Raw genomic sequence first — 21,488 nt, 5'->3', positions numbered from 1 at the left:
TATCTATTTTGCTTACTGCACCCCATGTTCAGAAGAGATGACATCTTCACTGTGGAGTTGCAAGGTTTACTCAAGTGCTGGGGTCTGATAAGATAATGGGGACTAATGATTAATATTTGCATAGTATAAAAAGAAGGAAGTGGGTGGTTTGACGGAGATGTTTAAATTTCACGTTTTAAGAGAATTGGAGGTAGGCAAGTGAGAGAAGCAGATAGAGCAACAGAAGGAGAAAGAAGGTAGCTGCTCACGGCCTGGAATTCAGACTTTAGAGACAGTGGTAATTCGGAGAGCTTTGACCATCAGCTGAAAGAAAGCGTTCAGTTTGTCCACAGGAGGGAAAATGCTTCTGTTTGAGAAGAAGAAAAAACAACGATGTGCTTTTAATAGTATTTTTGAGATTAAACTTTAAAACAATTATCATTATTAGATAATACTCTAAACTATAAGTACCAGTAGAAATCCCAATATAGATGAGTTTTTAACATAAATATTCTTAAAGATTTTTGTCTGAAATGATGTACTTTTAAATAACTACAAAGTTCATATTTTTGATACATTTAGTGTGTATGTGTGTGTGTGTAGGTATGTGCCTATGCGTGTACACACACACACATACACACACACACACATACACACACACACACACACACAAACACGCACACAATACACACACACACTTTTTAGCACATACATAGAGGTCAGAGAACAACTTGGTTTTTTTTTTGTTTGTTTTTTTTTTGTTTTTGTTTTTTTGTTTTTTTCGAGACAGGGTTTCTCTGTATAGCCCTGGCTGTCCTGGAGCTCACTTTGTAGACCAGGCTGGCCTCGAACTCAGAAATCCGCCTGCCTCTGCCTCCCGAGTGCTGGGATTAAAGGCGTGCACCACCACGCCCAGCCAGAGAACAACTTGTGAAAGTTCTATTATTGTACAGTCCCAGGCATCCAACTCACTCCATAGGCACAGCAGCAAGCTCCTCCCCCCCCCCGCCGCACCCCCCCCCCCCATGTTGCAAGCCCCAAGCTTCCTTTTAAAATATTGATTGGTCTTATTTTTATTCTCCAAGATTTAAGTAGGTAACTTCTAATTAATCTGCTAGGGATTTTATAATAAATAGCCTCAAACTTCTTGAAAAATAGCTTATTGTCTGTACTTTTTCATGAATCTTCTAGGAAATTTAATAGTATTTTTAATTCATATAACACAACCCTAGAATAAATTTTATTGAATAAAAATGTTTACCAGTGCTTTTAAAAATGAATGCCTAAAGTTTTCATCAATCCTTATAGAACTACTCCAAATATGACCAGGCTTAGTATTTGTAACCTTTATAATAATTATCAGTGTATTTGTGTAATTAGCAACTCATCAGGATCTTTTTGTTTTATAAAATAAAAGGAAGCCCTCCCGTTGATGCCAGGTAAGGCCGCCCTCTGCTACACATGCAGCTGGGCCATGGGTCCCTCCATGTGCACTCTTTGGTTGGTGGTTTAGTCCTTGGGAGCTCTGGGGGGGTCTGGTTGGTTAATATGGTTGTTCTTCCTATGGGGTTGCAAACCCCTTCAGTTCCTTCAGTCCTTTGCCTAACTTCTCCATTGGGATCTCCAGGCTCAGTCCGATGGTTGGCTACAAGCATCCACCTCTGTATTTGTCAGGCTCTGGCAGAACCTCTCAGGAGACAGCCATATCAGGCTCCTGTCAGCAAGCACATGGCATCAACAATAGTGTCTGGTTTTGGTGTCTGCACATGAGATGGATCTCCAGGTGGGGCAGTCTCTGGATGGCCTTTCCTTCAGTCTCTGCTCCACTCTTTGTCCCTGAATTTCCTTTAGACATGAGCAATTCTGGGTTAAAATTTTTGAGATGGGTAAGTGGCCTCATCCCTCAACCAAGGGCTGTGCCTAACCTTTAGATATGGTTTCTACAGGTTCTCTCTCCCCCTTGTTGGGTACTTAAGGTAATGTCATCCCCACTGGGTCCTGGGAGCCTCTTGCTTTCCTGGCATCTGGAACTTTCTGGTGGCTACCCTCAGTTCACCATCTCCCACTGCTACACACTTCTATTCAAGTTCCTGGCCCTCTGTACATCTCTCCCATCTCGTCTCACATCTGATTCTGTCCTCCTTTTCTCCTCCCCCTTCTGTCTTCCTTCCAAATCCCCCCTCCCTCTACCTCCCTTGATTATTTTGTTTCCCCTTCTGAATAGGACTGAATTTTCCACACTTTGGTCTTCCTTCTTCTTGAGTTTCATATGGTTTGCGGGTTGTATGGTGGGTATTCTGAGCTTTTTGCCTAATTATATACTTATCAGTGAGTACATACTATGTTTTTTTTTTGTTTGTTTGTTTGTTTTGGGGGGGGAGGGGGTAACTGGGTTACCATACTCAGGATGATATTTTTTAGTTCCATCCATTTGCCTGAGAATTTCACGAATTCATTGTTTTTAATAGCTGAGTAGTACTTCAGGAGGCCCTTGGTCCTGTGAAGGTGCTATGCCCAATGTAGGGGAATGCTGGGGCAGTGAGGCAGGAGTGGGTGAGCATCCTCAGAGAAGCAGGGGGGAGGGGGTGGTATGGGTGTTTTGTGGGGGGGAAACCAGGAAGGGAGATAACATTTGAACTGTAAATAAATAAAATAACAGAGAGAGAAAGAGAGAGAGAAAGCTGTTAGGTTGGACAATGTGAAACTTATTTTTGTATGTCAAAAATACTAGCATATTAGCAATTTAATATTGTTCAACATTAAAAAATGCCAATTTGGTTCTTCTAACATTTTCTAGATTGATAAAAATTCCAAGTTAAAGAGATTGGATTCTCTCTGAGGAATTGCAAACACTTTCTGATAGTATTACCCCTCATTTAGTGTTTACATGACGTGTTGCCCTTGGTTCTGTGGAATGTATTTATCTTCTGTCTGTCTGTCTACCTATCTATCTATCTATCTATCTATCTATCATCCATCAATCCATCTACCTATAAAAGTATCTGTAAAAAAATTAAAAAGAAATACTGATATGCTATTATAAACTTTAAGTTTATTAAGTTTAAAAGCTTCCTAGCCTTGAGATAATAAAGGATTTGTGAAGGGAAAGAATGCATCCATTAGAGAATCTAGCGTCATCTTATGATGGAGAAGTGGCGTACCAACATCATCTACTCCCATCACACAGAGCATCAATGTGATTTGGCACAGGTAGATAGAGAAGGGTAGAAGGCAGGCTGAAATGTCCATGATTCTTTCTCAAGAAACACTAAGGGAAGATTTGACACAAGAAGCAGGAAGGATGTGGGAAAATTGAGCAGCAAAGTAGCTTGAAGGCGGAGGATGGGGTCCTGAACGTGATTCCTACTAGAGAAAATCTGAGTTTCATCTGCATGTTCTGTCTTCACTAGCACACAGAAGCAGCTTGTTATGGAGAATCGCGTGCCCGACAACAACCAGTATCTACACCATGGCAGAAATAACAGTTCATTACTAAACACAGATGCTATCCTTCCGGTAACTTGTGCAATGCCCTCTTATCCAGGGGATAGGCTAAATCAAATGAAATGTAATGGATTTCTATATTATTATGTATCGTTCTATCTAAAAAAATTTACAACTTAATAAGACATGCCATGAAGAAACAGGGCTTCTCACTCAAGTTTTTATCTTGAGTTCATACAGAATAAAAAAAAAAAAACCTTAGCATTTTCTTGGACATCATTACTGAAAGACAGTTGCCTCCAAACCACGGAGAGAAACAGTCATCTCTCTCAATTGTTCCACCAGGAAGAGCCTTCTTCAGGTGATAACACTTACAAGCTAAATTAAAATGCACTCTGGTCATTGGCAAGCTACAGGAGCAAGAATAATGTGAGCACAGAGCTAGGAAGGTTTTGATTTATAACGATTTATACGATTCCCTGCTTACAAGGCTGCTGTCCAGGAGGCAGGGCAATGAATCACTACAATTGTCTATCTGGGAAATGTCAAAAGATTAAGGAAAGGCAGAAGAAGAGAGAAAAAAGAAAAGCACATTTCTGTGGAATAACTATTTCCCAGTTAATGGGGCTGTATCCGTTGCATTATGAGGCACGAGAAGTATGAAACTTTTAAATCAAGGTACACAGAAGGCACACTGCTGAAATCCCTGTTAAGAGACACCATCACCACAAGAGCGCATTCACCCCTCCCAGTGAGAACTTGGTAACTAAGAGTTGGAGAAAGAGAGTGAAGAAAAAAATTGATAAAAAAACAAAACAAAAACCACACATGGCTTGATTCTTTGCCAATACAAAAATAAGCATCCACTGAGTGTTTATTTACTGTTTAAATTACTTCTTATTGTCACACACTATGAACAGAAAATACATCTTACCACACACAGAATGAGAGCAAATAAGTGCAATATTTTATACATTAAAAATCATAATCAGATCTGTACAACAGATAAATAAATGTATACCTCTAACAGTTACTTATAAAAAACGAACAGATCACTTATTGTTCAAAATCAGCAGTTTACTTAAAATTCTACTACGGTCACACATTTCAATCAAAGATTTGGAACTTCATTATGCTGCACAGGTTCAGATCGATAAATATTTTTTTTTTAAAAAATGAGGGCATAATAAGCAATACCAAGTGTTTATAAAGAACCTTCCAAACATTGGAAATAATACACTCTACTTAATTAGCGACCAGCAAACACTAATGGATCCATGGGGTAGGGTTTTTGGTTTTGTTGTTGTTTTGTTTTGTTTTCTTTTCTTTTTAAATTCTGGTATAGTTTAGGAAAAAGAAATAGACTGTTTGGATTGGAAGGAAAATTTGGCCTTTTTAAAAATAAGCAACAACAACATACACAATAACAAAACCTTGTCACCGAGCTTTAGAACAACTCTGTGAAGGGCAAAGTGTCCAAAGATTTAGGCTTACATACCCGCAAACTACAGCTAGGGAAAAAATCACATCAGGAAACACAGTGGACGTGAATGTGCACGGGTTAAAGACATAACAGTCTCTCATTCCACAGCACGGCACACGTGACAGGGAAGAACACCGCAAGTCACTTCGGTACTAAGTTGTCTGTGAAGTAGGAGGGTCTGGGCGCACAGATGCCGACGCAATGATTACCACACAGTCAGAGGATATCAAGACACACAGTGGTGTCACTAACCTAATTAACGTACTTACATAGGTTTACTGGAAAGTCCACCATTCCCTGCCTTCATATGCTAACTATAATCACCTATAAATAGAGACACAGATCTGGTAGAAAAGGGTTTTCCACATGCACTCTTATACGATGCATCCTGGTTCACTGTGTGCATTTCACATTGGATATACACAGGGCTGATATATACAATCGCGCAAGTTCAACAGACGTCACAAAACTGTCCTGTTGCCAAATGTTTATATTTACACAGTCATTAATATCTTCAAACAGATGATTTTCTCGTCTAGGCAGATGCAAAGTAAGCCCGAAGAGTTTGTTGTTAGGATTGTAGGAGCCTACAGTCTTGATTTATCTTGAATGGAGGATAAGATGAGGACTCCACCAAAGAATGCAATCGTACATGCCAGCCTTCGGAAGAGAGACGGGTTATCTTTAGGAATAACGACCTGCGCGAGGTCAGTGGTGATCTGAGAAATCTCATGTGCCACACAAACGAAGATGAACGTGCTGACGATGATGTTGAGTGTCGGGTTTCCAGGGATGAGGACCAGGATGCCCCTTGTGTCTGCTGCCAGCCAGATGTGGTACTGGCAGATGAACAGCTGGGACAGAAAACACTTACAGTTAGGTGCGCCCAGGGCACCAGTGAGTAAGTCTGAACGTTTCCCAGCTTAAACTTGTGAGCATGCTTTACCCTGGGGCTTTTGAGCCCATCTGACTCCACACTGGTCCCTGTTGTGCACGTTGCTGACCCATACAACCCTCTGCTCACTGAGACAATCAGAAGATGGCAGAATCCTGACTAGAAAACGTGGAGAAACTTACCTGCCCTATTTTAAACAGTAACTCAATAATTCTCCTACTCCAAGAAGAATCTGCTATAACCGCGCCAGAGATCGGTAGATGGAATCGGTAAAATCCATCTCCAATAGGAAAGGCCAGAATGTGCTTCTGACCCCGTGGCTTAAATTGATTTAGCAGATAATTTTGTCTTTTATAGCTCACACTGTGATGACTTTGGCTATCTTCCACAGTGTCCAGTCATATTAAAGTTACATTCACTACAGTAACATTAGAGATCTCAATTCCAGCAATATTTAATTACGGAGATGAATAAAAAGTCAAAATCTTCCTGGTGTGAATTCATTAATATCTGGTTTAATACTTTTCTTACTCAAGCATCTTAGTTGTACTGAAAAGCTTGAAAGAGTGTGAAGAACACATTGACAGTTACTGACATCTAGCTATTGTTTAAAAAGTCTTTAAAAAACATTCCCAAATGCTTTATGATGGTTCAATGTCATTATTCTACTTAGATGTAACTTTAATCTAAAAACGTATGTCAGATTTGCACATTCACACATACGCATATATGCGTATACACTCAGCATATATGCATGTATACACTCAGCTGTCTGTGATAAAGGAAAATATTAGATTACCAACCTCTAGTGAAATTTTTCCAAACCAAGCAAAAAAAGAACTGTATATAGAACGGGCATATCCAGGTATGTTCCTTATCAGGATGAAGGCTACAATCTATGAGGAAAACCCAAGAAAGATAAATATGAACAACACATTTATTTAAAAGAATTCGAGTGAAGTCTTAAGGGGTAGCTTTATCTTTTATATTCTTGAATTTGATATATATGGTTTTTTATTTGATAAATATTGGTCGGGTATTTTGATTAGAGTGGATAGAAGCTAGGTTTCTCAACATATGATCTCTATACTGAAGGGTAGTGTGGATTTGAGGTTACTAAGACAAGTGTTTTACTTTATGCATAACGAGAACACACCATTCACCCCAACCCAGACGCTGTGTGAAGTTGATGGACTTTTGCTTCATTCATGAAGTATCTGCCAGGTGGCCACTCTTACTCTTCACATATTTCAAATGCCTTGTTTAGCTTTGGATATAAAGGGTTCCTAAAATGGATTTACCCACTGATCAGTTTATGGCCATCTGGATGGTCTATTGCTTGATGGGGCCTAGATGGAGAGAGCAGATCAAAGGGGACACACATACCTTATCCCTGGAACTACCTCTCTAGTTCTGCTGCTTGGTCTCGTGGGGTGAGCAGCTATGACAGGCTACACTCATATCAGGGCACTCTGCATCATCACAGCCCAGATGCACAGCCCTACAAACTCAACTGAAACCTAGCAAGTCCTGGATTAAAGGCAGCCTTTTCTCCTTCAAGTGGCTTTCCTTGAGTATTTTGTCACAGTGACAGAAATCCAATGAGCACACTCCTTCCTCCACTGACAGGGATGTTTGTGTGGGAAACAGCAGGGCCATGAATATCATCAGGTTGCTGCTGCAACACCGGAGAAATGGCATCCCTCTTACACAGCATTCGTGTGCACTAGTTTTCTCTCCGGATTTTTATTCTAATAAAATCCCCAGTATGGGGACTTCTAACTTGTCACTCAGCTCCCGTATTCTTTTGCACAAGGTAGAACAACCTTCCTTGCATTTTTAAAACTTCTAATTCACAGTCTCATATCCAATATCCAGTTTATTAAGCAAAGCTTAATATTAAGCTGTCCTCGGAATTCATTTTTTTCAAAGAAGCAAGACATTGTGCTTATTCATTCATTCATTTATCTGTCTGTCTGTCTGTCTGTCTGTCTGTCTGTCTGTCTGTCTGTCTGTCTGTTTTTTGAGACAGGGTTTCTCTGTATAGCCCTGGCTGTCCTGGAACTCATTTTGTAGACCAGGCTGGCCTCAAACTCAGAAATCCGCCTGCCCCTGCCTCACGAGTGCTGGGATTAAAGGCGTGCACCATCACCGCCCGGCTCACATGCTTTTTAAAAAAGAGATTGTATTTTCATCACTATCTTTTCAAAACTTTCTCCTATCAAAGGGCTGGGATACCATTTAAATGTAAGAAAAGAACTTACATCGAGTGACGTTCACCCCTTGCCTTGCTCACAAGATGTAGGCATTCTCTGGGAAGCATAGTAGGTAAGGAGGTGAAAGGAGGTATGTGGCTAATCTGACCAGAAGAACTCTCAGACGCAATTCAACTGAGGGATACTTGCAGCAATGGTATCAGAGAGCTATCACCCTGGCCTGTCTGTGCAAGTGTTGGAACTGAGGAGAGAGACTTAACATGATCTTAATTCTCACCAACACAAATTGGGATGCAGGATGAAAATTTGTGCGGGTATTTATTGAGGCACACACTGAAGATCTATAAAGAAATGTTTTACGTAATTAACAGCATAAGCACTACACAGTTAGAGGCAAAGATCAAGCAGAGGAGACCTATGTCTATTTATTGTACTATTATAATTTTTAATATATCAAAGGTTTAAGGTAAAGTACGAGAAAGATGGATATATATGCATGCAATCCGTTAGGCTGAGCAACATGAAATCTGGGAAGAGTATCTAACAAGCCACTCCCTCTCTTCTATCTGGGACCTACCATGTCCCAAAGTGTATCTCATCTCTTTATCGTATTTAAGTCTTATGTTTTATTTTGTATTTAGTATGTAAGGAAAAGTGAAAAGTCAAAAGAAAATAACCACGGAGAACACGTGTGAAGTCTGGGAGGTCACTGTTAGCTTCAAATGAACATAACGATGGTTAAAATTGGGCTAGTGTTGTCACTTTCTGGGTACTATAAGAATCATTTTCTATACATTCTTTATGGTTAATAGCAGTTCTTTAGCTAGTCACTGTTAGAAATTCTTATCAAGTCTGATAGGCAAAACCACAAAGTTCAAATTCAACCTGACATTGGTTGGGGGTACACTCAATAGTAATATGCTTGCAGAGACCGTCAGACTTGAGTTTGATTCCTTGCAACACTCACTCACTCACTCACTCACTCACTCACTCACTCAACTCACTCACTCACACACATATACTATATATCTGTATATGTACATATATCTATATATCTGTCTTTCACTCTTTCAGCTTCTCAGGGTGCACACACCCCCACCCACACCCACCCACCCACCCACAGACACACACACACATCCTCTGTTCATATCTAAGAATAAGCATGCAGTCAGGTTGGAAGGATGTGGCTATAACACTTGATGGTCTGAGATGCTGTTGCCATTCACAAGGTGGAACAAATAGTCTTAAAAAGAAGCAAACATCGAGTAAAACTAACTCTTACTTTAGTTCATATTCCTTGTCCATTCTTTTGCCTTACAAGGAAGAGGCTATGGTCTTTCCAACAAACGTAACTTCAGATATATGAGCCTGTGGAGGTGGCTAAGTGGGGGAAGAGTTGGTATTATTCTGCTTGCAGCCATTCTCTCTGTCTGCTCTTCCTAAATTGTTCTGTCTGCTATATTGTGAGTGCTAATGTTCCCTCTCATCCTGTGAGTCACAGCAATGACATTTTATAAGTTGTATAAAGAGCTGTTGGTAGGTAGTACCATTGTCAGCAGAAGTAATAGAAATGGCATTCAGAGACATCACAGAACACTTCATTACTAATCGTGTCTACAGAATCCCTCACCGGTTTGTGCTGCCGTCCACAGAAGCTGAGAATAAAGCAAACAGTCCCTGCACTGAAGACCACTCAGGGCCTAGGAGACACTCCAAAAACTCTCATGACCCTCTGAACTACTCATCCTTTAGATTTTAAGACACAACTTCCTTCAAAAATCCTGTTCTTTCATCAATAAAGGTTAGGAAAAACACCCATGGTTTCAAAGCAATCTGTACCTGCTGTTCACACACCGATGATTGTACCCTATGACGACTGCAAACCTCTTGCTTTGTAGGTCCAATCTGAGTCCTCAACACACTCTTCCCCCTTTCCAGGAACTATCCCACATGTCTTTACATTTAGGCTCTCCGAGTTCCAGTCCCAGTTCCTGCATATAGCTCCTTGAATGTGCCATGTCCCCTTTCACAATAAGGCCTGCCCAACTGTTTCTTCATTCCCTCTATCCTCAGGAAAATAAAATGATCCCTGATCCCTGATGCCATTTCCTTTATTATATTCTCATAATGTATGATATATTCATAATTATGTGATTACTATAATAATTTGGTATAGAGATTGTCACCTCCATAAGGATAGAAGCTGTGCTGAATCTGGCCATCACCTGAGTATCTAACATGCAGAATTAGTTGATTATTAAATGATTACAAAACATTGAGATAAATGAATCAATGTATACTGGTCCACATATCCAGTAAACCATAAATTTCATGAGAAGAGATATCACATCTTGTTTAATAGTGAGCCTTTTATTATTAACATGGAACTTAGCATAATAGATAATAAATAAAATTAAATAAACTCAAACAAATATTGAAAAAGCAAATCTGGGAAGAGGATGTTGAAATGTTTTATTGTCTGGAAGACTAAGGCCAGCCTGAGCAACACAGTATGAAGAAGTATAGAGAAAAATGAAGAGAGAGTTACCTGTACCACAGACACAGATGGGTGGAGTTCGTTACACTCTGCTTTGTTCTTACAGCTGCTAGCCCAGATGGAATAGGTCTAAAACAAGAAAGGACAGTCAGATCTCAACACTGCGGACCCTTAAACAGACACATTACAATGGCTTAGGGGTTTTCTTCTTTATAACTTGGTACCTCACTATGCTATAAAAAGTACCATTAAAAGCTCTCCCTAGCAAAGGGGGATGCTAGAGGGGTGAGGTGAGAGTGGGCGGGTGGGGAAGTACCCTCTTAGAGGCAAAGGGGAGGAGGGATGGGGGGGGGATTGCAGAGGGGAGACTGTGAAGGGGGACAACAACTGAAGTGTAAATAAATACAGTTTAAAAAAAGCTCTTGGGAGGTCTGATCACTTGTTTCAGTAGCATCAACTGCCTAAGCATGGGGGGACGGGGTGTGGGTGGGGGTGAGAAATGGAGTTTTGGGCACTTCTGGCAATATGGTCATCACCACCAATTGCTGGCTTTTCACATTCACGAGCACATGGAGCTGGGTGGTGGCAGTGGTGGCAGTGGTGGCCGTGGTGGTGCTGGGAAGCAGAGGCAAGGAGATCTCTGCAAGTCCAAGGCCAGCCTAGTCTATAGAGGGATGACAGTACAGCCAGGGCTACACAGAGAAGCCCTGTCTCAACCCCCTAACTCACCCAATAGATAGATAATAGATAGATGGATAGATAGATAGAGAGATAGAGACAGATAGTACATGGTATAATTGTAACTTTTTTTTGTTTTTTTTTTGTTTTTGTTTGTTTGTTTGTTTTTTTTGTTTGTTTTTGTTTTTTCGAGACAGGGTTTCTCTGTATAGTCTTGGCTGTCCTGAAACTCACTTTGTAGACCAGGCTGGCCTCTAACTCAGAAATCCGCCTGTCTCTGCCTCCCAAGTGCTGGGATTAAAGGCGTGCACCACCACCGCCCAGCTGATTGTAACTTTTAAAATTCCTATTTTACTATACTCTCAGCTAGTATTTATAACTTATATATGCATTCTATGTAGAACTTACATCTAATTAGAAAAAATACAGTAAAAAGTTTTAAAATGTTCATTTAAATTACATTTTCTTTATTTATAGGTTAATTCTACCAGTTAAAAATTGAGAAAATTAGACGCTTACATTTTGAAACTTACCAAGAAAGACACTACTGAAACAAACAATAGAAAGTTGGAAATTTTGTTTGAAAAGAGTGGTTCACCCTTTCCTTCAGAAAGTATTTGCCGTCTCTGCAAAGCCAGATAAATGAAAGCAAACAGAACCCCATGGAAGACAACCTGAGAACAACAGGGAGAAAATTGGTTTTGAAGAGTTACATCTCAAATGCTAGCAACAATCCTTGGATATTTAAAACTGCATTTATAAAAGCTCCTGGGCTAGAAGCTTAAGACTTTAGAGTTGCTATGAAGAGCAAACTTTGACTGTCTAATCAAGCGAGTGACCGCTGGAGCATGCAAGCCAGGAAAGGAAGTGTCCAGCAGAGACAGAGGCTGCCCCCAAGGCCCCCAGGAAGAAAGACAGTGACCATCTCAAGCGGTGGACATTGAACCCAGAGCCTTCCACTGAGCAGCACCAACCCCTCTGCTGAGTTACATCTCCAACCTCAGCAATTTAAACATACTTCTAAACTTTCTCCAAAACATTGAAACACATTTTATACCCATCCCTTCAACCAAACCAAACAGCAACACTAAATTTTATGTTTAAAAGGAAACTATGTATATTAAACAATATGGTGTGGAAGAAAACCCAGAGCTTTTTCTTTAAAAAAACCAACCAAACAAAAAACCAAAAAAGACATAAATAACCACAATTCATCACTGCAATGGACTGGACTTTTGTGTCCCCCTCCAACCCCCACCTCCCACCCTGCACAAAAAATACAAAACACACACACACACAACCTCTCCTATGTTGAAACTGAATTCCTGTGTGGAATCTGGAGTTTTATGTGGGTACATGGGAAATGGTCAGGTCAGGAGGGTGTAATCTTTATGAGCAGGGTTAGTGCCCTGTAAAAGAGACCCCAGAGACCATTTCCAGTGAGACCATGGCTGCCCAGGATCCTGGTCTCTGGAACTGTAAGAAATATGCTTTGTTGTTCAGGAGCTAATCAGGCTACCCTGGTCTGTTTTAGTTTCCCAAACAGATGAAGATAAGCACATCCTTGCAGCTTATCTGCTAAAGCCGACAAAGGCTTTAGCAGAGCCATTTTATTTGTATGTGGCTTGGAAATGCAATAAAGTTCCTTGGGAAGTAAACAGGAGCTGGGAAGCTGGGATGCCTCAGAATAGCTCTCAGGGCATATTGAAAGATGGTGAAGGATAGAAAGGAAAGAGCTCATGGGAAAGTAATTAGCGCCGCTGAGTGCTCTGCTAGGCCGGTTACCTTTGCTTAGTCAAAGGTCTCCGAATGATTTCAGGTTAAGTGTGTGGAGTCCCTCACCATGCTGTGGCTGCTGCTGCTTTGCAAGCCTATCCCCACGTCTATATTGCAGAGCTTACTAAGCGCATGATAATAGTAACCGTAGGTTTGAGAGCAGACTGAAAACACTTGGCTGCTCAGAGGTATGCTGCTCTTTAATACACACTTCCCAACATCAATATCTTATGAAATCCAGGAAACATCATGACACTCAATGAATATTGTTCTCAATGGTAGAGCACATATATGTGAATCATCAAGAAATTACAACTGTCTGTCAGAAGCCCCTTTATAGACAACACTTAAAATATTTTCCTGGTGAGAGACAGACATACTCATTTTCTGCTGTAATGAGAAAGGGTTCATGGGTAGTAAGCTTTAACTTACTCTCAACAAGTTTCTTTGTATAAAACCTAAGCAGAAATAGTCAGGAGTGCAAATAATTTTCTAGCAGTATAATTTGAGGCATGAAGATATCACAAAGTAAATACATACGTAGCGGTCTAGCCTCCACCTGAACCACCATTCATACACGCTCCCTTCTAGTTCAAAACATTTGGAAAGTGGCCATAGAGAAAAGATCTTCTCAAATGCACCCTGAAAAGGAATGCAGCCAGTCAGGTCAGCGCTTGCTTTGCAGTTCCATTATGATCTATGTATTTGTCAAGCTAACAGTAAATAAAGACCATTCACATTCTTAACGTCTGATCAATTCACTTGAAAACTTGGCTTCATTTGAAAAAGAGTAAATGTATTTCAGCTATGGCCAAAAAAGTTTATTTAATACTTTTCAAATTTGTCTTTCACATGGAATCTACGAAAAATACAAGATTTTGAAACAAGAAGAACAACAAACCCCTAGTAATTTGAAATTATTCTACTGAGTTTAACATAATATTAAAACATTTTTATATTTACTAGAGACACAAAATTACAAAACACCTCAGCCAATACAATATCAATATCCAAAAAAATTTTAAGGTGAAAAATATAATTTATTTTCCTCTAAATGTCTTTAATTATTTATAATTATTACGGTTGAAAGAGCCCCCTGAATTAGTCACTCTAATCAGCCATCCTCAAATGCTATTATTACTAGCCACAGTTTCAAGTTTTATTCTGTCCAGCTAGTGAATGGCACCCTCTTATTAATCTGACAGCAAGAGAATGTTTGAATGAAGGGTAGAAGTCTGGGGTACATTCCTGCACACCAATGAAGCCTTTCAAACAGAGCGAGTGCTCAGTATGGACTGAAGAGTGGCGGCGAATTCTACTAAGAAATGTCCCATTGCTTGACCTACTGCAACAGCATCAAAAAGGACTACTAAAAAACAATTACTGCTGACCAGAGAACAATATGAAGAAACTGCCTCAGCCACTACTGGGTCCTTGTGTCAGAGGAATTTCATCACTTTTAGAAAATATAACTATTTTCATTTATCCACAACTTCAACTATACATAAAAGAACTGTATCAAACTTTATTCCACAGAAAATGTAGGTTCATTCTTACAAAGAATTGCAAAATAAAGACCCCTGATTATATGTGTACACACATACATATAGATATAAGCATATATATATATCATAACAGGTATGGATCTACTGAACATAAGCATATGATTGTAGCAGCTACATATGAAGAGTATTTATAAATAAATGCATTTGTATTTAAAATTTTATTTCTTTTTTTAGTAGATATTTTCTTTATTTACATTTTAAATGCTATTCCAAAGTTCCCTACCCCTCCCCCCCAACGCCCTGCTCCCCTATTCCCACTCGCACTTCTTGGCCCTGGTGTTCTCCTGTACTAGGACATATAAAGTTTACAATACCAAAGGGCCTCTCTTCATAAAATTTTATTTCTAATTGAAATTTATCTAATATGTTACTGATAAGGAAGTTAATAGTGCATACTGACTTTGGGTTCAGTGTGCTGTATAGTGGGCAGGACAGAATGGGATGCTCTGAACTGTGTACTGTCTTTTTCTTGTGCTAGGGTCCTCACTGACCTAGAGCTGGGAAGGTTCCTCAGTCTCACTATTTAATGATAGGCCAGCTTCCCTTTTCCATTCTAATGTGCTCAGAGAATGTTGGGTATTTGTTGTTACCTATTTCTTTATACATTTGCCTATTTTATTATTTTATGTATCTCACATGGAAAAGAAAACTGTATGCCATACAGAAACAAAAATGTTTTAAATACTTCTGAACGTGAAAGTAGGTATAAGAGCCTAAAATGCCTCCCTACAGGTTCTGAAGAATTAGCTCGCACCCCAACCACACATAACAAAATGTACCTAATGGACATTTACACTTGAGGCAACTTTATGCAAAATGTAGCACTGCAAGTCAACTGCAGCTTATGTCAAAACTACAGATGGTCAAATTAAAATATTTTGTTACAAGTATCATGATACCCCCAAAAAAATGTCTGCCTGATAGATTTAACCAGCAGATAACAGACTGCCATTCTGCTAAATGTACAGAAAAATTCAACCATCAAAATAAAGGGTATAAGTACAAAAATGACCCAAGTCCTGTAAATTAAGTGAATATGACATTTTTAAACTCTATGCAAAATAAGTTCATTTTCCTGTCTCAATTTTACTTTGTGCATTTAAAGAAAAATCAAGAAACAGTTTGATGCAATGAATAATGCACAAACTAAGCTGAAAATTCTGTCAAGAGAATTTTGATCCTCACTTAGAGCATGTCTCATAAGAGGCATTCAATAAACGTTTGATTGATCAAAGTCAAGTAAAATGGATCTTGAACAATTGCCAGAGGAAGAGCTTAAAATTACTCTTACAACAAAAACAGTGGTAACAAAGTAGGTAGGGTCTCAAAAGAACTACACTGAGCAGTCAGTCCATAGAGTGACACTTTTATTATAGTCATTAAAAACAGGAAGCTAACAAAAAGGCTCTAACTCTCCTCCGTACCCTGGTAGACAAACTTTAAAATATGATAAGATATAAACCAAGAAGAACATACAAACCTGAGAATATGCCAAGAACCATATGCACAGCAGCAGCAAGCCTAGTTTCAACAGTAAGCCGAGATACCAGAAAAAATTTCCTAAAAGAGAAAATGTGCAACATACAAAGCAATATAAATTTATATTAGTAAATACACTGACGACCTCTCTTTAATGTTTTTGTATCTTGAATGTTTCTCAAAATAACCCCTGAATCTGCTATCTATTAAAGTGTTTAGGGCATCAATCAAAGGTAGGGAAAAGGAAATCAGTGGAGCATCGCTGTGCAGAAAGAGCTACAGTGTGTGACTGCTAGCTCACACCCCTGCTCACCTACTGGACGTGCATGCTTCACGGGGCCTCTTGGATGCAATTACTCCCATTTTAACAACTAACAGGAAATCTAGCACAGAGACAGAATGTATTTATTAACATCAGTAAGACAGTCTATTTACCATTTGCCTTCTTTTGGGTTATTTGTGGCCACAGTGCTAAAGTGACATATATGACCATGAACCACACGGTAACCAAGGGGACAAAGTAATAGAACTGATATGGTCGATCCATTACGATACATAACACCACAACCAGGAAATTGAGACGAAATAAGACCTATGAAAATGGAGAAGAAAATGGTTTTCATTCACAATATACATGAAAAGCGAAGACAAATTTTCCTGAATACAATAATACACTTACGAGTCAAATAATAACTTTACAAATGAATTTTATCAATCCCCAAAGTTTTGTTTGCCCCACAATCAATGAAGAGGTTAATAGAAAATATTTATGTATTTCCTAATGAAATTACAGTAAAGAACCACCCGAGGTGTTGCCCAGTTGCCATGTTTTTAAAGCGGCGGAGAAAGCGTACAGCACCACCCCAGGTTCTGTTTTACAGGCAGGGATTCAGTTGCCTCAGGAAAAGGTGTCTGTCCCATCTGCTGCTGGCTGTTGATGTGCGCATTAGTATCGTGCAAGTTTTCAAAGGTCTTTGTGATTTCATTACAGTCACTTCAGAGAGCAGTTTAAATTTAACAACAGAGCAGAGAGTGTGACCAGACTTCTTTCTATTAGTTCTGTCTGATGACTTTGTGGCTCAGGGTAGAGCTTTTAGACACTGAGCCTCCGTTCCCATCTATGATCGTGAGGCTACCTTCAGGGTTGCAATAGAGGGAAAGTAATGTTTAGAAAGTGTTTAGCAAGAGACAGAAAGTCAATAAACCCTAATCCTCTTCTCAGGCAGAGAAAACATGATCATTTCAGGTAGTGTGCATCTCTCTACAAAACCAAAGACGACCAACACTGATTCTCTGGGCATTGGTGACATTATACATGCATCTAGGTTCTGTTTTTCTTCCACCACTAATAATGTATTTCAAATTACTAAACGCTGAACACAAAAAATTTTAAGGTGATATTACCATGAATTCTAATACTCCATGATCTCAAAATGGTCATATTTATACTTTCTTAACAGACGGATAGGAAAACATGTGGAGTTGAAAGAAAAAGAGAGTAACAGACCGCATTCTTACCTGACACACTCTATGAATCCCAAAATCTCCTTTGATCCAAAAGTAAGAGAAATGCCCGTACCCTGTCTGAAACAGATATGCAGCCACCAGAACTCGAATGTGCATGTACACAGGCAGAAACTGTTGATAGAAATAAGCAGGGACAGAGAGTGATGGCTTAACTAACTACTCTTGAAGGTACTCTGGATTTTGTATTTTCCTAACACGGAGAACAAAACACAACAAATCTCTTACCTTTGACCATGGCCAAAGGGCTACTTATATTATGGATTTGCTCAGCAAAATACCCCATCCGACATGTGCAAGCATAACAGCAGTCTCTCTCCACAGCCTTGCTCAGGAAAGCATCTTGTTCAAACCTCCGTGTCACCCTCATTGCTCTCTCCATCACACCCAAGCTCAGCCATGCTCACTGCAATGTGCTCACAGACCTACCCTTCACAACCAAAACACTGCACACTGTCATCTACATGGGCAGTCATAGGCAATGTGGCCTCCTTTCTACATACTCTGTCATCCCATTTTTTAGAGTGTGGCTACTGTCTCCACAATGTAACTAATAAATGCTTTTAAAAGGTTTGCAACCACTAAATTTCACTGTCCTCTATTTTACAGCCACCTGGTCACCTCTGCAACCACATAGCCTTAACACTGCTTAAAGTCATAGAGTAAGATAATGTGAATCTTCTAAGTGATTCTTTGTAGGATAAAATAATGTAAGTGTATTCCTTAATGAGACTTTAAGGCCTAGATTGTACACATTTTGGAATGCATCTCCTTCCTTTACAAAGGATGTTCTACTTGAGGAGGAAAAGCAAACAAACCCCAGCAGGAACCTTTGAACCTACAGCATATACACACGTCTGCATAGCCTCTACTCTAACCAATCAGATCGACTATGCCTCCTTGTCATCTATCTTCTGTTTGCTTGTCAATGTATCCCCAGGATCTCTTCTAAATGTATTTGTGGTCCTGGAATCCTATTTGCAAGTCAGGAGGTGGTGGTGCCTGTAATCTTAGCATCTGTGAAGCTGAGACGGGAGGAGTAAAAAATCTAGGCTAGCCTGGGCTATACATCGAGTTCAAGGCCAGTAGCTTCCATAATAAGAGACTATTAAAATACCAAGGGCTAGGGCTAGCTCAGAGGTACAGTGCTGGCCTAGCACACCCAGGGCTTTAGGAGCCAACACTGGCATGAAAAATCTCCAAAGCCTATTGTCAGTCTACTTAAAACCTCGATGACAAGAACTTAAAGTCTCTGAAGAAAGAAACTGAAGAAGATCTCAGAAGATGGAAAGATCTCCCATGTTCATGGATTGGCAGGATTAATATAGTAAAAATGGCTATCCTGCCGAAAGCAATCTACAGATTCAATGCAATCCCCATAAAAATTCCAACTCAATTCTTCACTGAGTTAGAAAGGGCAATTTGCAAATTCATCTGGAATAACCAAAAAACCTAGAATAGCAAAAACTATTCTCAATAATAAAAGAACCTCTGGTAGAATCACCATGGCTGACCTCTAGCTGTACTATAGAGCAATTGTGATAAAAACTGCATGGTACTGGTACAGTGACAGACAGGTAGATCAATGGAATAGAATTGAAGACCCAGAAATGAATCCACACACCTATGGTCACTTGATCTTGGAAAAGGGAGCTAAAACCATCCAGTGGAAAAAAGACAGCATTTTCAACAAATGGTGCTGGCACAACTGGCAGTTATCATGTAGAAGAATGCGAATTGATCCATTCTTATCTTCTTGTACAAAGCTCAAGTCTAAGTGGATCAAAGACCTCCACATAAAACCAGAGACACTGAAATTAATAGAGGAGAAAGTGGGGAAAAGCCTCAAAGATATGGGCACAGGGGAAAAATTCCTAAACAGAACAGCAATGGTTTGTGCTGTAAGATCAACAATTGACAAATGGGACCTCATGAAATTGCAAAGCTTCTGTAAGGCCAAATACACTGTCAATAAGACAAAAAGGCCACCAACATATTGGGAAAGGTTTTTACCAATCCTAAATCTGATAGGGAACTGATATCCGATATATACAAAGAGCTCAAGAAGCTGGACTCCAGAAATTCAAATAACCCCATTAAAAATGGGGTACAGAGCTAAAGAAAGAATTCTCAACTGAGGAATACCGAACGGCTGAGAAGCACCTGAAAAAATGTTCAACATCCTTAATCATCAGGGAAATGCAAATCAAAACAACCTTGAGATTATACCTCACACCAGTCAGAATGGCTAAGATCAAAAATTCAGGTGACAGCAGATGCTGGCGAGAATGTAGAGAAAGAGGAACACTCCTCTATTGGTGGTGGGATTGCAAGCTGGTACAACCACTCTGGAAATCAGTCTGGCGGTTCCTCAGAAAATTGGACATAGTACTACCGGAAGAGTTGACACTATATTTGAATTTTCACCTCCATTAAAGAGCTAGGCTGACTTTCTAAACCCTCACAGTCTTTCATGAAAGTGTAAAAAAGGAAGTTAAAAGCAAAATGAAGCACGAAATCATTGTCTACTGCAGATTCAAGCTTGCATCTCTCATCATTTTAAACATATTTGGTATAAGCCTTATTTTAAAAGAATGTTTATGCCAATAAGTACCATGAGCCTGGGCTATTTAATAATTCTCTGAGATTTTACGAGACTTCCCCTTATAGCATGAAAACTATGGAACAACTATACACGGACATATTTGATTTAAGATATTACAACTGGACAATTCAAGTTTTAAATAATGTTAATTTCTCAACTACCCATGAATGAAAGCCCCAAATAACTTATAACCTACATGAACAATGCTTTTTCAGTGAGGACACACGTAATTTTTAACGACAAAATGTGTATAACAGAAGTGGGACACATAATTAATCATTACAAATGATCTGCTAATGAAAAGTATGTCCTTTCAGAAGAGAGTTGTTGTTTTTTTATTGTAAATGAGAATGTATTGGGAGGCAGTCTAGGAAGATGTATTAAATGCTGGGTTGGCAAATGAGTATACTAGAATGCCAAATTGCCTTCATCTTTTTACGATGTAATTCCTTTCTGGAATCACTGAATTGAGGAACTTACTCTGCCATTAATTTTTTCCTACCTAATTTCTTAGATAGAAATATCACCACTTAATATGTCAGCAATTAATTACCTCTCCAAATGGCACATCCTTAAAACAAAACACCCCTCCCCCATTAACTAAGTCTTTATTCATACATTGAAGGTATTTCTAGGCTCCAACATTCACCTCTTCTTCTTTCCTGGAGAATTTAGGGTTTTATGCCCATGCGTCCTAAGCCGTCTCCCCTGACTGGGTTTTCTTCACTGTCTCAGCTTCACTTGCTGCAGCTTAAACTTACAGCCACAGGGACCACAGGTCTCAGTGCTGTTGCAAGGATACACGGCACAGGCGTGGGATTTCAGAAAGGAGCACATTTCTTTTTTTTCATTCTTTTGCTCTCTGCCTTCAAGCAAAACATCCATAAAACTCAGAAGTTCAACAACTTTCAAAAATACAAAATAAGGAGGACTATGGTTTTAATTTTCTTAGAAAAAAAATCAGTAATAATATTTATATTACTAACTGTTATTCTCCAAGTACTTTCTTCTTATCTGAATTTATCCAGTCAAATACTACATATGTATAGATGAGCTTAGGGTAAGCAATGCCACAGTGAAACCGCTCGGTACTGCACAAAAGATGAATGAGCGTCTAACTGTGCGTATGACTGTCCACTAGGAAGCAGCGGCCAGAGGCCCCACGGAGGCTTTTCCATGAAGGACGGCTGGCATGTTAAAGCACAGGATAACTAGAATCTTCCTAACCCTCCCATGTCCACGGCAACCCACACTATGTTTCCTGGAAAGAAGCAAAAATGTGGTCCAAAAGTTCCAAGTTTAAAGTTTTTTAAATATAAAACTAGTAAGGGCTGGAGAGATGACTCA

At 39.5% G+C, this 21,488-nt stretch overlaps 1 protein-coding gene across 5 annotated transcripts in view; it reads right to left on the bottom strand.

Moving 5' to 3' along the window:
* Positions 1–4,256: 4,256 nt before the first annotated feature.
* Casd1 (CAS1 domain containing 1) overlaps positions 4,257–21,488 on the bottom strand; it is a 42,445-nt gene continuing 25,213 nt past the window's right edge. For 3 of the 5 annotated variants that reach the window (NM_145398.4, NM_001379144.1, NM_001379145.1), the window contains 8 exons: positions 17,531–17,650; positions 16,448–16,604; positions 16,014–16,093; positions 13,509–13,610; positions 11,726–11,866; positions 10,566–10,643; positions 6,605–6,697; positions 4,257–5,760 (listed from right to left, as the gene is read on the bottom strand). In NM_145398.4, the coding sequence (NP_663373.2) occupies positions 5,494–5,760; positions 6,605–6,697; positions 10,566–10,643; positions 11,726–11,866; positions 13,509–13,610; positions 16,014–16,093; positions 16,448–16,604; positions 17,531–17,650 (1,038 nt within the window). In that variant the 3' untranslated portion in view covers positions 4,257–5,493. Of the gene's footprint in view, positions 5,761–6,604; positions 6,698–9,299; positions 9,398–10,565; positions 10,644–11,725; positions 11,867–13,508; positions 13,611–16,013; positions 16,094–16,447; positions 16,605–17,530; positions 17,651–21,488 lie in introns of all 5 variants that reach the window. The other 2 variants (NR_166521.1, NM_001379143.1) reach the window with 2 other exon arrangements.

This window comes from Mus musculus, chromosome 6 (assembly GCF_000001635.26).
Source record: "Mus musculus strain C57BL/6J chromosome 6, GRCm38.p6 C57BL/6J".
Lineage (NCBI taxonomy): Eukaryota > Metazoa > Chordata > Mammalia > Rodentia > Muridae > Mus > Mus musculus.
Note: the sequence above shows the minus strand (reverse complement) of the source record. Positions and strands in the feature narration are given on the sequence as shown.